At 52.5% G+C, this 17,819-nt stretch overlaps 1 protein-coding gene across 1 annotated transcript in view; it reads right to left on the bottom strand.

Moving 5' to 3' along the window:
• The window catches only part of MID2 (midline 2), a 205,704-nt gene that overhangs the window by 9,724 nt on the left and 178,161 nt on the right, over positions 1–17,819 (bottom strand). The window contains exon 9 of the mRNA XM_075007991.1: positions 2,414–2,621. Coding sequence (XP_074864092.1) covers positions 2,414–2,621 — 208 coding nt within the window. The remainder of the gene's footprint in view (positions 1–2,413; positions 2,622–17,819) is intronic.

The following is a 17,819-nucleotide window of genomic DNA, read 5'->3' on the forward strand; positions in this document are numbered from 1 at the left end:
GGGCAGCAGCAGAGTGGCCTGCCTTGCGCCAGCAGGAGCCCAAAGGGCACTGCTCTCAGAAAGGGAACAGCGCAAAGGCTGGGTACGACGGCTCCTGGGGGGCGAAGGAACCTCCAGGAGAAGCTGCCCAGAAGGAGCAGCTCCAAGCAGCTGGCACAGAGGATGAGGTCTCCGGGGGGCCTGCTTGACATTTCTTCCAAGGGTCCCATTTCACAGCCTGTACTGGAAGAGCCCTCAGAGACCAGCTCCAAGGCCATGGCCCAGTCGTTCCCAACCTGGCAGCCCTTTCTGGCCATGGACAGGGAGTGCGAGGCTGCTGTGCCTCAGAACAGCAGCTTTTTAAAACAGGCGTAAATGACTCCACAGGCTGCAGGGCAAAACAGAACCGATTCATGTGCCAACCCAGGCGTGAACACACCAAGCTCCGCCTCGGCCTCCAGCCTGCTCCCAGCCCTGCACAACACGGTGGGAGTTGCAACTGACTTAGGGAGCAGGGGGCACCTTGGTGCGGCTGGGCTACCCAGACGAGACCTCACTCCAAGTCCTGGGCAGAGCAAGCCGGGCTTCTGAGGCTAGTTCCCTGCACACTCAGGGCAGCAAGTGTCCTGTCCTGCTTAGCACCGCCCAGCCAGCTGCAGATCCTGGGAAGCCAAGCAAAGCAAGCACCCTTTTGCTGGGCTGCATGCATGTACGCGTCAGACCAAAGAACCTCCGGCAATTACCGCCTCCCGCTGTGCATCCCATGTTCTGAGCTTGGCCTTGGGATGCAGGGCTAGACCCTGGTCTCACCCTGCTGTGGCCACCGCGACTCAGTAGAGCAGCTGCTGCTTTCCCACAAAAGGGTGCTCTCGGATTCCTGCACTGAATGCACTTGGTGAGCTCCTGCAGCTCCATCAGGGCGGCTTTATGTCAGCCATGGCGGGATGCTCCTGCAGCAGGCAGGACCCTGCACGGGGGTTGGCTGGGTCATACGCTCTGGGGGGAAGCCAGTCTCCCCTCTCGCCCTGAACTGCTTCAGTGCAGGCAAGCAGCTCTCACGCTGGGCTCTCTGCCTTTACTCCAGCTGTTCTAACTGCACAGAGCCGTCAGCCTGTCCCAGGGCCGATCGACGGGGAAAAAAGACTCACTAACAGGATGATGCTGTCTAATTCTGCTCCCTGAAGCCTGCTGCTTGTCACAGTCATAGAGGCTTCTCCCAAAGCAGCGAAGAAGCATCCCTGCAGCATGTCCTTGTGGGCAATGCACCCCTAAAGAGAACCAGTGCCTGGGAGCGGGCCCCAGTTGTTAACCCCTTCAGTGCTGGCTTGCCAGCATCGGCAGCACTTTTGGAAGAAGGGCAGTGCGAAAGCCTGGGCGTGCACGGCTAGGTAGAAGCCCTCTGCCTGCAGCCCCATGCAGCACGCACGGTTACCAGCATGTATCACTCTGTCCAGCATACCCAGGGCAGGAGCAGAAGCAGAACGCCGTCATCCACGCTGCCCATCTTTTCTCCTGGAGGCTATATTTATACTGCAGAGCTATTTCGGGATACTGCGAGATCCCAGAACAGTAACTGCGTGTCCAGGAAATGCACCCAGTATTTCAAAGGATTGTCTGAAATACCAGGCGCACTATTTCGGCATCGCTCCACCCCTCGTAAATCTGTAGGAATGTTCCCTGGGAATTTACATGCACATAAGGACGTGCCAGAGCCAGCAAAATTTTCTGAGAGCCCCTGGAGACAGAGACAGGGCAGATGGCATGGCTGGGCTTGCCCTCACGTGGGGCTGCTCAAATGAGGAGCAAGGAGACATCAGTCCTCCAGGGGTCACACAGAGCGCTCAGCTCCTGTTACGGAACCCGTGAAAGGAAAAATCCATTGGCCGGACAAGTCGCGGCATGTCCCTGTTGACCTGAGCCAACACTGGCCACAGGTCCGTGGCTGGCCCAGCAGCTGAGCAGAGCCACAGGCTCCAGTAAGACTCAGGAGCCTCAGCCTGCGAGCCCCAAGGAGTCCGTGGCTGTGGCCCAGGAAGCTGGAGTCCAGCCTCATGCATCTTCTGTGCAATGGCCAGCGGAGATCTTATGGGAGGACCTCTGCAACGAGGGCTGCCGTCAGGCAGGACACACCACGCTGGGGTTCACAGCACCAGCCGTTTCTACGCTGCACAGGGAACCTGAGCAGATTGGACCTGGGAGTCCATGGGAGGCGGAGACCTATCGCCTGCATGGGGGTACTGCACCCCTCCATTTCACCCTCAGCCTGAGCAGTGAGAAAGCAGGAAGGCAAAGCAGCAGCACCAGCCCCCACCCGCCAGCCGTGACACAACCCTGCAAAGGGAGGGTATGTTCCTTGCACAGAAGACAGCACTGTCTCCCTGTCCATCTCAGGGCGGTGCAGAGACTCAGGCCCCATCCTGGAAGATCTACTCACCAGGTGGAGGATCCCACCATCACCTCCCAGTAATGGCACCCGCTGTCGATGAATATGTTGCCCACTGCGCCATAGCACCCGGTCCCGCTGAACCTCTCGGGCGTGTGGCTCTTCTTCAATGAGCTCTCATCCTTTTCCATCTGCAGCCCGTCATTGGAGAGCTTCAGCTTCTTGTGGGCCATCTTGGGATCCAACTTAAAGGGCTGACCTGGAGGGAGGGCGGAAACGCCAAGGGTTAGCTTCCTCCTTCCTTGCCGTGCAGGCGGAACCCTACCCTGCCTCTCTTTGGCCTGGAACACTGCGAGTCCGAGCGTCAGCCAGGTCCCTGCTCTTCCCAACCCCAACCTAAGCACTCAGAGCTCCTGCACATTCTTGGCACCCTCCAAACTGTGCCCTCCTGGCAGACACGGCTCCCCCAGATGGCTCACGAATCTATTGACTGGAGCAGATTCCAGTGCAAAGGGCCCCTCTGATGCAGAGGTTCTCAAGCTGCAGTCCGTGAACCACCTGTCATCCAGAAGCTCCATTCAGGTGGCCCACCAACAGCTACAAGGTGCACACCTGGCTGGCCACACACAAGAGGATGAAGGGCCATCACCTAAGCAGCGGCTTGCTGGGTGGGCTCCACTAATTAAATGCCTGGACCCTCACGTGTAAGGCGGGGAGGAACAGAAGGTACAGAGGTGGGTGAGAAGATGGGTGGGGAAAATATGGAATGTGCAGGCCTGTGGTGGCCAGAGAGAGAGGCGACTTTCCCCTGCTGTGGCGCTGCAGCTGCCGAGAAGAGACGGACCTCCTCCCCTGGCTCCACAATGTGACAACTGTGCTGGGGGAACGAGGAGGAATCCTCCTGATGTTAAAATATCATTTGCGTGCTTTGATGGGTAGAACAAAACTACTGCTCTAACGCTAACACAGCTCATGTGTCGCGTAAGCCCCAGGTAAATCCCCCCAACGGGCTGCAGGCAGGAGCTGGGGGGACCGCTGGCCTTGTGAATTTATTTCACCTTCGTCAGGCTAAGGCAGATATAGGAGGGTTAGCTCGGTGCTGAAATCAGAAAGGTTTGATGACTCTGTGCTAGAGAGAAATAATCTAATTACAGTTAGAACAAATGCAGTAATTAAAGAGAGCGAAAGCTCGGCCACAGAGCAGTGGAGTCAAACGTTACTCCAAACGACTGGTCTGGAGTGGAGGTGGGGAGGAGCATTTTGACATTTTCCTTAATGTCCGTAAATAGCTTCTCCTTAGCTGGGACAGGACATGGGACTGGGCCTGAAGAGAGCTAGGCCATAGCTCTGCTACCGGCTTCTTGTGTGACCTTGGACTCTCACTTAACTGTCCCATGCCTCAGTTTCCCCATCTATAAAAGGTAGGGAAGGATGCTGCCCCTCCTTTGTCACATACCCAGGAAGGGTGCTGGCAGCTGTTGTGCGCCATGATATTTTATAATCCTCCCAGCTGGGATGTTCACATAGGAAACTCAGTCCTGGGGCATGCCACCCCTCTACCTTAAAAGTAATAGGGAGCTGCTTCCAGATAAAGGCAGTGGGCCATAAGTCGGTGGTAACCAAATCTAAAGGTTTAGTCTGACTTCATTGAAGGGCCTGGTCCCCTCTTCAGGGTTTTCAACCTTTTTTCTCATTTGAGGACCCCTAAATTGTTCCAGTGGAGGTGTAGCTCCCCTGAAAAACAGACACAGTCGGTGGACCCCCAGGGGTCTGCAGACCACTGGCTGAAGACCACTACTCTATTAGCGTGAGTGGAAGTTGTACACATGTACTGTAAGGTGAACAGACCCTTGAGTTGGGGGAGAACAACGTGACTGAACCCCAGAAGGTGTACTCTGCCCATCTCCACACTCCCGCCTCCAGCCTGTGCTGTTCACATCCCTCCATCTATGTTCTGTTATTCAACACTGCGGGAAACGTACCCTTAGTTTCTTCTTACTTTTTCCATTGCCAGCAGAAAGTCAAAGCTCGGTGGGTTCTACTCACGGGCAGCGCCCAACACCCAGCTCGAGTCAGAGAAGCAAACCAGGGGCACACACTGTCATTTTGGGTTTGCACGGGCTGTGCTCAAAGCTTGATATATCCCTAACCCAGTAGCATCAACGAGCAGGTGCTGTGGCACAAGCCCTGGCAGACTAAGTACAGGCTCCAGCCCTTCATTCTCAATTAACAGATTTTTGAAGGACCCTCTGCAGCTCTTTTAATGCTGGCTTGAAACAGGGCTGAAATGCCTTTGTAACGTTACCGGCTGTCAAATGCTGAACGACTTCGTAACTGACATGCACTCGCCTGCCTGCTTGCATCGATAAAACCTTCTAAGGATTCATTAAAGCTAGGGAACATCTGGCCTTGTACTGCCGATAAACACATGGCCGTCCACAATTGTCTCTTCTGGGAACCAGCTAAAGCACAGATACAGCAACAAGGGCGAATGATTTTCTGAAAGCCACTGTTCTTTGACAGGCTGGTAAAGGCACGCTGCTCTGGCGATAAACCACTGGGATGGGATTCTGCCCCAGAGAAGAAAAGGAGTGACTCATCTGACTCTGCATTTCCTCGTGGCACGGCAAACTCTCCCCCCCGACAGCTCTGGAGCCCGGCTTTCATCTGTGCAGGAGGCAGGTGTCTTAGAAAGCACGTGCCCTTGACTCTGGTGGGCTGGGAAATTCTGTGCTATCAACCTTTGCAGCAGCTTCCCAAGGACATGACAGCTGCACAAGACTGCATAGGAAACCCCCCAAGAACAGCACGAATGAGTCCCTCACAGCCCTGGCTTGAGTCGGGTCTGGTGTGGGCAGATGCCCCATGCTTCCCCAGCAGGAGGCCCAGTGCAGCGTAGGAAGGCTCTGTGCCACCCACCAGGCCAGCATACCCCACCACAGACCTTCAGCATCTCCTGCTGTTCTAATCTGGCTCCCCACTTCCAATGCACAGAGACAGTGTGGCCAGAGCTGCCCTGGCCTGACCTGCAGCCCCCCAATTGGGCTACACATCCCCCCCTTGCCTGTCATGGTGCCCTCAGTCTCTCCCCCCCCCGCCCCGGTTCCAGCCTAGGTTGACATACGGCATTTCCAGGTCACTTGAGTCCGGCTTGTTAAGTCCTGAGGAGAGGCCTCCAGAGCAGAGGCCTCTGTGTTTCACAGAGCTGCGCGAGTCTGACTTTGCTCCTCAGCAAGTCACGAGACCCTTGGAAGCTCAGGTGGGTTCTCCGGATGCATTCGTCCCCTCCCATGTTTCCCTCCAGCTAGTCTGATTTTTGCTGTGCATTCTCCCTTTTATCTAACAGCTTGGCCCAGCCCTGGGACACTGTAGCAGGGGTGCCAGAATGGGGCGGGTGGGCCGGGGGGCTATGCCTACCCCCCCTGTGACAGCGAGTGAATGGGAGGGGCAGTCTTATGAAAAGGGGAGGTGCAGAAGCGGGGCCTTGGAGACAGAAAGCATGGTGGGGGGGGGGAGCCTTAAGAGACGGGGCTGGGCCAGGGGTGGGGCCACCGTTTGGGTGTTAGTGGCCCTCTCGTGCTCCGGTAGAGTAGCAATACTGCAGCATCTGGACTGCGATTGGCGGTGACATGCAAACCAAGATGCCACTAGATAGGGAGCGTGATTACCGCATGGCACTGGGACTGGCTCTGCCCCCGTTTGCTAGACAAGTTCTACGGCTGGGGACACTGAGGCACAGAGGGGAGAAGTGAGTGGCCCAGGCTTGCTCCACGTGACCAAGGAGGCAAGGGCAAATCAGTCGCCTGCAGGGTGTTCAGGTCCTGGCTGGCGGCTGCTGCGGGAGGCCAGGATTGCAAGGACAAGGGCGGCTTTCGGAGTCACAGAGAAATTGTTCCGAGGGACCGAGCGAAGGGTGTGCTGCCAGGGAGGCTGCAGAGTTTCATCGACACCCAGAATGGGGCTGAAAGAGGCAGAGGAGCTGGAGATCGACCCACAGGCTCGCTAATGAGTCTCATCACTGTTTAGGATGCAGCCTTGGCTGTGCTCTTGTGCTTCAAGCTTGAGCACAGATGACGAGGACAGAAGCTGGAGAAGGCACTAGCGAGAGCAGTGCAGGGCTGCGACAGCAGCAGAGAGATAGTTATTGTGCTTGCGAGGAACCGTACAGGCAGAAACACGAGCAGCTGATAAGGAGCCCTCCTTTCCCAGGACATAACCCAGTGCCACGAATCTCCTCTGCACAAACCACAGCAGGGAGGAGGCGCTGCAGCCTACCTGGCCATTCTGGACTGGGGCGTGCAGTGCACACCGCAAACAGCTGGCATCCCTTTGGGCCTGGCTCATGCTCCATCGCCTGAACATCTGTACTGCAATGAGGGAGCCCCGCAAGCCTGAGTCAGCAGGCACAGGCCAACCCCGGGTGTCTGACTGCCAGACAACCATTCCCAAAGGGAGCATCGCCCCTGCAGGAGACACATGAGCGCCGAACGCTGCCCTGTAGCTGGGGGTAGCTCAGGCAGTGGCCTGGACCAGGGGGCTGCGTCTGAATTCAGGGGGCCAGGCAAGTTAGTACGCAGATGGCTTTCCCAAGCTGCTGCCTGGGTACGCTGCTATTTCAGCACATGAGTTCAAGCAGAGCTAGCAAGTGTGTGTCTGTCTGTCCCAGCTGCACTGCAGACAACCCCAATGCCTGGTTAACCACACCCTAAATCGTGACAACTGTCAGGAATAGAGCTGACCCGGTGTTCCACCTCAGGGCAAATTCCATTGTTTCCATGTTTCCTTGTGTCCGGAATGGGGATGAAAAGCTGAAGTACCAAAACCTCGCGTGGTGCACAAAGTTCTGAAAATGCCGGAGCGCTTCAGAGGAGAGCGACAGTAATGTCAGTGGCCATGGCGGCTGTTGGCAGGCGTGGCTCCATGGGTTATGATCCCCGGCTGAACTACACTCCGAAAATGCATTGCAGTCACGGGTATGAATACCATCCATGCTGCTGCCAAACCAAGGGAGAAGAATGTGAACTTCTGAAATATTCTTGGCCCATCATAAACCATATAAACCTGTGGGAGAGAGGATTACCTGCATGAAAACATACGTTCCTCACACCGAGAGCTGAGAACCACGTCCCATTTGCAGAAGTAACCATCCCAGACTTTGATTTTTGGATGACGATGTTGAGCTGCTGAGGGACTAGAATGGGCCTCCACTCATCTTCTTTGGTGGAGACTCTGAAATTCCAGGAATAGAACTCTCCCCGGCTTGACACCAAGATGAGACATGCTCTACTGATCCTTGCTGTGGGAGGGAGTTTGCCTCTTGTTGAAGAAGCACCTCAGAAGAGTGGTTCCTCAAGGGAGACCGGGAAGGGGGCTTCTGCTGGGGAGGGAGAGAAACTCTGTGGCGTGTCCTCGATGGATAATTTCTGAGATCCAATGGTCTGTCGTGAGCAGTTCTCAATTGTGGCGATGAGTGTGAGACGGCCCTGGAAAATAAGGGGGGAAGAGATGGAGGGCACCCAGGGTGCTTGCTGGGTCCTAGCTGTGACATCAAAAGAAACCTTTTGCAGGTGACTGGAAGGCACAGTGATAGAAGGATCCAAGGCTTGTGGCAGACCACGAGAGGAGGACGGGGCCTTGGTTTATAGGTTTGTCTTTAGTGTTTCCTCCACGAGGATGGAACGTAGGGTCCAGGGAGCACAAAGTCAATCTCGAGTCCTGTGGTGAGTGTACAGCCTTGCCTGTCTTCTTGTTTAACAGATTTGACTCTTCAGTGGATGGTCCTGACTGGTGTCCTGGATCTCCTCAGAGAAACTTGATGATTCTAACTTAGAATCTTTCCTTGCAAATAGAGCAGCGGCCAGCACTCTGGTGGCGGTATTTGCTGCCTCTACTGCAGTTGGAAGTGACGTTCCTCTGCAGGCAATTCCATGTCGCTAACTATCAGGCCCTGTTAGCAAAATATGACTTGAAGAATTATTCCAGGCTGTCAAAACAAAAAGCAGTCAAGTAGCGCTTTAAAGACTAGCAAAATAGTTTATTAGGTGAGCTTTCGTGGGACAGACCCACTTCCCACAAAAGCTCACCTAATAAACTATTTTGCTAGTCTTTAAAGCGCTACTTGACTGCTTTTTGTTTTGATAGTGTATAGACTAGCATGGCTTCCTCTCTGTTACTATTCCAGGCCGGTGGACTTTGAGGACAAGCTGTCTCCCAGGGCCCCAGAGGACAGAGCCCAGATCCAGCCCTTCATAGAGGAGGGCCAGTTAGTGCTGAAAACAGACCTTTCTCCCCAGGAGCGCCAGTTTTTTTGAGCCCGTGTCTGTCAGGGTGGCCTTTGATGGTGTGACCATCAAAGCTTCTCCGTAGCTGCCTCTGCCTCCAGAGAGCTGGGAGATGGGTTGAGAGAACACAAGTTCAGCTCCCTTGGCGGGGACAGCATAGCATCTTTTGGCTCCCTTGAGCATGGGGGTACAGGATGCTGATATGAAAACATGCTGATCTAGCTGGTTCCATGACAGCACCGTGAATAGGTAGCACCGCTTTACTTCACCCTCTGGCTGCAAAATATCAAGGATCCACTGTTGTGGTTACTTGATTACTTAAGAATCCCTTATTACTTGGAGGACTGACAGGTTCTTGTCCCAAGATCAGACCCAGTATTATTTAAACTATTGCCAAGCTGGGAACCTCGCTGTGCACAGCTGCAAAATTCACACGATGGGAACTCTTCTCATATTCACAAATACAGGTTTCAAATACATTTAGCACAGTCACAAACACCCCAGCTCAGTGAGGCAGAGAGAGATACTACCGAAGGCCCATCTGAACAACCAGCTATTTACATCGTCTCTTGCAGAACAAGCCGAGGCGTTAGCCTTCATCTTCTTTATCACCAGTGTCCATTGGTCTGGCACCTCCCAAGGACTACATCTCCTAATGCTGGAGTTTCTTTTCTCTATAGGTTACTAGACCAATGATCTCAACTTATTATTATATACTCATTATCATGGCCCTCTTGCGCTTTGGTAGCACATTTCTTATTCCTGTCCTAACAATTTATTTTGGTTCTTTCCAAACTCCAAGTTGTGGTGTATCTGTTGAGCTTAAAAGGGTAGGAACTTGGGAAGTTCCTTATGCCAACCTCTGTGTTAAAGGTCACAGCCATTTATCAATCTTGTACTTAGCTCATCCTCATCTAACTAGGTGAAAGATCAAAAAGACTCAAAGAATCCCAGGGCTGGAAGAGACCTCAGGAGGTCATTTAGTCCAACCACCTGCCTAAAGCAGGACCAACCCCAAATAAATCATCCCAGCCAGGACTATGTCAAGCTGGAACTTACAAACCTCTAGGGATGGAGATTCCACCACCTCTCGGTAATGCATTCCAGTGCTTCACTACCTCCTGGGAAAATAGTTTTTCCTAATAGCCAACTTACTCCTCTCCTTCTGTAACTTCCGACCATTGCTCCTTGTTCTGCCGTCTGTCACCATTGAGAACAACCTCTCTCCATCCTCTTTAGAGCCTCCTCTTCAGGAACTTGAAGGTTGCTGTCAAATCGCCCCTCACTCCTCTCTTCTACAAACTAAATAAGCGCAAATCCCTCAGCCTCTCCTCATAGGTCATGTGCTCCAGCCCCCTACTCATTTTCGTTGCCCTCAGCTGGACATGCTCCAATGCACCTACATCCTTTCTATGCTGGGGGACCCAGAACTGGACACAATACTTCAGATGTACCCTCACCAGTGCTGAGTAGAGGGGAATAACAACTTCTCTAGGTCTGCTGGAAATGCTTCTCCTAATGCACCCCAATATGCCATTAGCTTTCTGGACTACTAGGGCACGCTGCTGACTCATATCCAGCCTCTCATCCACTGTAATCCCCAGGTCCTTTTCTGCTGCACCGCTACTTGGCCATTTGGTCCCCAGCCTGTAACAGTGCTTGGGATTCTTCCGTCCCAAGTGCAGGACTTTGCATTTCTCCTTGTTGAACCTTGTCAGATTTCTTTTGGCCCAATCCTCCAATTTGTGTAGGTCACTCTGGACCCTATCCCTACCCTCTAATATATCTACCTGTCCCTCCAGCTCAGTGTCATCCACTTTCCTGATTACCCCCTGGCATTCTCCAGCCATAGATTTATACTGCTCTTTCGTCATCTGTCCAAGGTCCCATACATATGCATCCAAACTATGCCCAACATACAGGATGTGGCTTGTAGATGCTTGTGTTACATCCAAAATAGACTAATACAAACCTATAATTAAACCCATAAGGAAATAAAAAACTTATAAGACAAGATATAGAGGCAAGAGAGAACACTAGCCTTAGCTGTATCTGATGCATGCATTATGTACATCAGTTCATTGTCAAGACACTTCTGTGGTTGATCATGTAAGAGTGGCCAGAACTTCTCCTCAAACTCATTTTTCATCACCTCAGATACCTGAGTTTTTGGTTAGGCCATTTATCTGTGCAAAGAACACAGGCCTCAACCCTCATACTAACGTGCAGAAGCAAATGTCTTACAAGGTGCAGATCTGTAGGATTCTTGCACTACTGCGAAATGCAATGTAAAGCAGAATACAATGCAAAGCAGGGAACGTGAGAAAGGCAGCTAGAGCGCTGGGCTACAGGGCAGGAGCCTGTGGCGATGTACTGCACGCAAGGGCCAATGGGTGCTACCTGTTAGAATTTCTGGACCAGGGTGCATGGCATGCCTTTGCACCCCGTGTGTGGCATACAGACAGGGCCCAGCACTCGGAGAACCCCAGGTTCTCTCTTTTACCATCATATGCCAGTAATGTCCCTGTGGATCCTCTCTGTGCCAAAGGATGGATGGATGTAAATTCAACACCAGGAATTGGCACACACATAACCCTATGGGGGGAGGGCGCGCTTTAACCTCCCTGGACTGTCAAAAAGGAATTGAAAAGGAGCCATTCTGCTACCAAAGGCGTTTTACTACAAGATTACAGAGCGAGACATTGGAAATGGAATTCAGTTGCAAATCTGACATTTAAATTAGGTCTTCACCAGGATCACAATTATCTGACGCCCTACAAGGGCAATTTCCCCACCTGTGATGTTCGCAACAACGGCACGCATCCCACTAATTTGCTTCTTCAACTAGTCCTATTTTTGATAGCTAACTCCCTGTTTTCTCCTCCCCGCTCCCCACCCCCCCCAACAATATACGCCCTGGATTCTAATTGTCTATTCCATATCTGAGGAAGTGGGTCTTACCCACGCAAGCTCATTGCCTAGTAAATAAATGGGGTAGACAAGAGAACACACACCTGAGGGGCGTGGGTGTGTACTTGAGGGGTAGCTACACACTGCTGTGCCAAAGTAACTTGCTTTTCACCAGGGCAGGTTGCAACATATTCCCTGCATGCCACTGCCAGGAGTGTGTAGTGTGGAGGTAGCCTTAGCTCACTCAAGTACACTCCCTCATTCTGTGGCCTGGTCCCATTCCTGACCACAGCAAAGTGTAATCATGCTGTGAGTCTCACTGCGTCACTTTGCGAACATGGGTGTTGCTGTCCTAGTCTTCAGAGGGGGAAACTGAGGCTCAAAGAGGCGACATGACCTGGGCCAGGGATGCTCAGCAAGTCAGTTGCAGAGCCAGGAAGAGGGAGCACTGGAGATACTGGGGTAGCATTAGCGAAGGACCACTCTGGAAAGCTAAGTGTGCCCTATGTAACGAAAGCCTGTGCGATCGGGTGCCACTGAGTGTTTACGTTTCACAGTGCCCCATTTGCAAGATAACTGAGGTGAGAGGCCCGGAAATAAAGTGCTAATTGGGAAAGGCCTAGCCTCAGCTTCCCACCTCTGGTTATTTGACTATTTCTGTGCTTGTCTCTTTCCTGCAGTAATGGAAAGAGACAGGCTCTTTGCAAGTTAGAGCTGAAATTCTTCACTCTGTCAGGAAAGAGACAGGCGCTTTTGTCCTGGTGGTAAAGATGACCCAAGTGGGAGGTGAGCGCAAACAAATGGTGCCAAACCTTGGCTTCAGATTTGCCAGCGTGCCTCTTCCCCCCCAGGCTCCGAGCACCAGCCACACAACAAGGTGTGACACTGCAGATCCCAGTGACTGAACAGAGAGCCTGGGATTGTAAGGGTATTTCAAAGGGAACTGCAGGGCAGCTGAGCTCCAAAACGTGACCTACTTTAAAAAAAAAAATACCTCCCCGGCGCTAGAACATTAAGCAAATGAACAGGCTGTCAGTCGCCTGCCACCTCACATCCACTGCCCTGTGACCACTCCCAGCATTCACCCAGCTTACAGCGGTTGCTGCGGCACACTACGCCCTTTAACAGGGGAGGGGCAACAGGCGATTGCTATGGCAGGCTTTGGAGAATAAAACAAGGACAGGAACATCCCGAGATTTCGCCCTGCTTAGGAGAATCAAGGTTTGGCGACTGGGGGTTTGGCTGATGATGTTTGCCTGGCACCTCTCCAGAGATCTCCAATGATCTCATACCAACAAGGAAGTAAATACCCAGAGCCATCGGAGTCTGACACGTCTCTGAAACAGCCTTGTCCCTGTCTCCGCGGGGGCACAGAGTAGCCGGCAGAGAGAAAAGATGAGACATCAGCCACTTCAAAAGGGCAGCTACAAAGCCAGGGACTAAAACCATCAGTGCCAAAGGGCTGCAGAAATCGGGAACGGGATAAGATTACTGAGTATTGTGAAAAATGGTTGGAAGCCGTCAGTCACTCCCCCAGGGCAAAGGGCAGGACTGGTTTCTGTAGCGCTCTCTAGCATGGGCTTTTCCCTGCACAAAGGAGAATACAGGCAGAGCAGAATCTCTGTTCCAAAGCCTCCAACGCCTCCCCCGCTGCTCCTAAGTTAGCGCACAGTGCCTCATTCCTGATGACATCTCTTCAGAGCAGCACTGCCTGTCGGGAAGCTGGGAGTTATGACAGCTTCTGCTGTCAGATTTGATTAACATCTGTTCCAGTCCTGTCAGTCAGGTAGCTTTGATCTCACAAATTCGTTTCATCTGACTATTCCCCTTAGCCCTTAAGTTCTTCTTTCACCCACCGCTCCTGCGCCCGGGCTTACAGCTACGCAGGAGGCCAGCCAAGTCCAAGGGCAGACACTACCAGGATGCACCCTCGGGGCTGTTTATTGTTTTAATTTTCCCTTCTTTCCCTGGAGAGTTTCAGGAATTGCAGAAATGCAGCTGAAGTCAGAGGAGGAAATCCTGGCTGGGTTTATGGGTGTGCTGGCTTACAGAGGAAAGAGGGAGCCTGTTTTTTTCCTAAAGAGTTGCTGGTGCCTCAAGGAAAACTTTGAAAGTTAATGGGAGGGTCAACAACACAGAAACACTGACGGATGTGGAGGGCAGAGGAGAGTTTGGTGTCTATGCCAGGGCAGATGGAGGATTCCTGCGCATGGGTAACTGCATGACCATTGATAGCAATGGTAGCTATGCCTCGTAAAACAATGATAGAGGTAGCAAAGGGGTGTGTGTGCAGATTTCTCCTCCCTCTGAAACTTCCAGTATTGTCATCTGCTGGCACACAGGCTACCTGGCTCAAATGGTACAGCTGGTGTTTCAAAAATTTACATCGACTTGATAACAGCTGTGAAACTTCCCAATGCAGAAGAAGAATGTCTCTCTCCCCCGGTTCTTTGGGCAGTTTATGGTTAGTACAGCCCTGTGCTGTATTCTTCGTTTGTTTGGGCTCTGCTGCTGCCAGATTAGGTACTTCTGGTTCCAGTTGTGGTGGGTGGCTAACTGGTCAACGTGCAACCTTGGGGTTTGCGACTCCAAGCAGCTACTGTCCCACAACCCTGGGCCATGTAACTGGAGGAATGTTGAGTATTGGAAGATGTCTCAGCGGTGTGACCACTGATGGACTCTGTGTTGCGTTTGGGTGCCCACGACTCAGGAAGGACATTGATGAATGGGAAAGGCTTCAGAGGAGAGGCACAAGAAGGGTTAGAAGATGAGAAAACCGGTCTCCGTGACTGACTCAGGGGCCCATCTAGCTTAAGAAAGAGAAGGTTAAGGGATGACTTGATTTCTTCAACCAACATCCACCAGGAGAACAAATACCAGGCTCCACAGTCTCGCAGAGAAAGACCTAACACAGGCCAATGGCTGGAAGTTGGAGCTAGACAAATTCAGGCTCAAAACGAGGTGCTCATTTAGAACCCTGAGCACCACTGGACCAGCTCAGCAAGGGCTGCGGTGGAGTCGCCGTCAGATGGATGGAGTTTCTAAAAGCTCTGCCCTGTGCATTAGTGGGGGGCAGGGCTCTGGGCCATACTGCTCGGAAAGGCCAAGTAAGGAGCACAATGGCCCCTTCTGGGCATGGAATTGAGGAAGCGAATCCTCACTCACACCGGCGTGTGCGGCACTGAGTGCTCACCCTTGAGAACCAGAGACACTTTACAAACGTTCCCACGCGGAGGTGGAAAGCCCGGGGCTGCGTTCCCTCTGGGGCCGACCTCTTGCCCAGGCTGAAGCTGGGCCTCTTCCTGAGGACAAGAGAGGCCCTGTGGATCATTCATTCTGCTCCCAGTCGCAGCTACGCCCCCCCAAAGCCTGAGCATCAAAGGTCGCTCACCGCCGGGGCTGTCCCTATGGAATCTCTCCGGCTCCGAGAGCTACTCCAACCCCTCATATATCTAGACTGTATCTGACTTTAGCGTGTCCTGGAGGCCGAGCGCTCAGGCAGCTGCCCGGGAGAGATTCAGGTGCTGCCCAGCTGATTAGCAGCGTGCCCACAGCCGGCAGCCTGTGTCTCTATGGGTGGTGCACCTCCACACATGCTGCGGTGCATATAACAAAAGGCATTCCCTGAGCGAATGGAAGAAATTAGTGGGAACCCTGCTACACGTCCCTGACTTCACCTTAGGCTGGTCTTAGAACTACCCTCTGCATCCCAACATTGAGCTTGCGAGCTCTGCATCTCAACAGAAGAGCCCCGTGTCCCTAGGCGTGGGCTGTGACTACCCCGTGCTAACGCAGGAGAGTGCTCCCTCCACACCTGCAATGCTTTGGCGATGCTGGGGGTAGAAGCCGTAGGCAGGATAGTTTTAAGGCCTCTCTCCCAGCACCTAAAAGGGTCTTTGTTTCTGCACACGTCCGGCTACAGCAGCCTGCCCTGTCACTTCCCGGTCTCACCCGTCACGCGGGCAGATGGCCGTCACTTGTCAAGCTAACCCGGTGTCTCAGAGAGCACAAGGCTGCGGCAGTGCAGGGCTCACCGATTACTGGGCCAGCACTTTGCCGAGACTGAGTGCAGTGCTCTACGGCTGCAAGCACAGAAGGGCTGGAGCAAATTCCCTTCAAACCCCCTGCTCGTTCCCCGGGGGACAGTGCTGCACACACCAGCCGGGGTTTTCATTTGTTCTCGCAGCCACAACTGGAAAGATTTCCCTGCTCAGCTTGCCTTCGGCTCGGCTGGTTTTTCCTTCCCCTTTGAGTCCATTTCTAACCTGTCTCTTTCACTGGACATCTCAACTGGAAAGCTCTGGGCTTTGTCGCTAGCAATTTCCCTGAGATGTGCCCTTGGTTCGAGTCTCTGCCACTCCCACGCACTGGCCCCTTCACATTCCATGTCACTACCTCCATCGAAAACACCTTGGAAGTACGACAGTTTGAAACGGCTTTTGAGTTTTGCAGAAGTATTTCTTTGTCAGTGTCTCCAGGTAATTTCTCACTCTGCTTCACCCCCCTGCAGTTTAATGGCAAGTGTATCAGTCCCCCTGACGCTAGACCTCAGTATTTTCAACCAGGAGAGGTATTTTCCCATTTACCTAAACAGTACTTTGTCTGCGAGAGACAGAGCGAAGGGGCCAAACAGTGCTGCAGGTTGTCCTTGTCTTCTCTGCCAGGGGAGTAATTTATAAGGCTGCTCAGCTGGATCTGCTCACTCAATTGTCAGGCTAGCAGAGCTGAGCCCTGACGCCACCCACCTCCTGGGCTGTACGATCAACACTGCATCATGCCAACGTGCCATAGGCACACACTCCGCAGGGTGCTGGAGCTCAGGTTACCCAAGATGTTTAGCTATGCCCCGCCATCCACGTTAACAGGGACTGCACGCTGTCTCTGTCAGGGCTGCCTCCCCACTCTGACACTTTGCAGAAAGTGGGGACCCACCAAACCTTAAAAATATCTGGCCTGGAAAAGACTTTGCTTAAAAAGGTCTTCAAGGGCACAGATTCCCTGACCCTGGGGGGTAGTGGCCGCCGCCACCCAAGTGAAAAAAAAAAATCCCAACCTTTAACCCAGGAAGACACACTTGGGATGTCTCCTCATGGGGGTAGCCCAAGCTCTTAAGAGCTTACAAATAAAGAGCTGTAATCTGATAGCTGACTTTTCAGTCTAAGGCATGAATATACACAGACTCTTCTCAGGACACAGGAATCAGATCATTTGCTTAAAAAAAAAAAAAAAAGTAATTTATTCACAAAGCAAGAGAAAATACCCACCATACTGGTTGCAGCACAGAGAATTACTCTCTGGGATTCAGCTTAAAAAAGTTACAATGTCCAGGGGAAAGAATCACGTCATTAACCAGAGCAACTGAAAAAAACGGTCCACACCAATTTCAAAATAACCTTAACGTGATCACGTCTAACTACACATTTCCCTTTACTTACATATCTATGGCTGATTTTGAGATGGCCAGGGGATTTACTGGATTCATTCCAGCTGCTTAGGAGCAATCATTTTTCTCTGTCACCTCTGCATGAGCCACACAGACAAAGACCCCTCTGACAGTAATTGTTCTTAGTTGAAAAGAGTTTCTCTTTCTCCCATTGGCTTACCTGATCGACCCCAGCTGAGAGCCCTGTTAACTCTTTACAGCCTCTCTAGGCCAACTTGTAGCAGGTTGTTAACCCTTTCCTACTTCCAGAAATGTATACTACTTCATCTCTAGCAGGAATCTCTCTTATGCATCAGTTCTTTGTACAAAGACTATCATGATTCCAACAGCAAAGGAGTGAATGGCGACTCTCTTCATTAAGCCTCTGCCATCTTATTGGGAAGAGGCATTGCGTCAGGGTTTATGGCTCCGTCACTCTCCTCCCTAGCTATCCGCACAGAAACAAAGCTGGAATCGCTCTGAAGGCACAGAGCTGCAGTGAGCAGAATTTGGGACTGGGACAGAAACCCTCCTGAGGTCACCTGGCTTTATGTCTTGGGGATGGTGAGAAACACAATCCCTGATCTGGCCTTGGCTTTCAGTACGTCGCCTGAGGGGGATCTGTGACTCCCACACCTGGGAAGGATGCAATCTCTGGCTGGAGGACACACCCTTTGCGGTCTGCCTGGTGGAAGTGCAAACCACGCAAATAATCCCCGGCAACACGCCACAAGCTGTGTGCACCTAAGGCCTTTCTTTGCTTTTTCTCGCCTGCTCCAGCTGGAGAGCAGACTCAGCCATGCTCTAGGCCTGGCCAGCCAGCTAGCTAAGCTTTGCGACCGGG

This window comes from Carettochelys insculpta, chromosome 13, assembly GCF_033958435.1.
Source record: "Carettochelys insculpta isolate YL-2023 chromosome 13, ASM3395843v1, whole genome shotgun sequence".
In the NCBI taxonomy this organism is placed as follows: Eukaryota; Metazoa; Chordata; order Testudines; family Carettochelyidae; genus Carettochelys; species Carettochelys insculpta.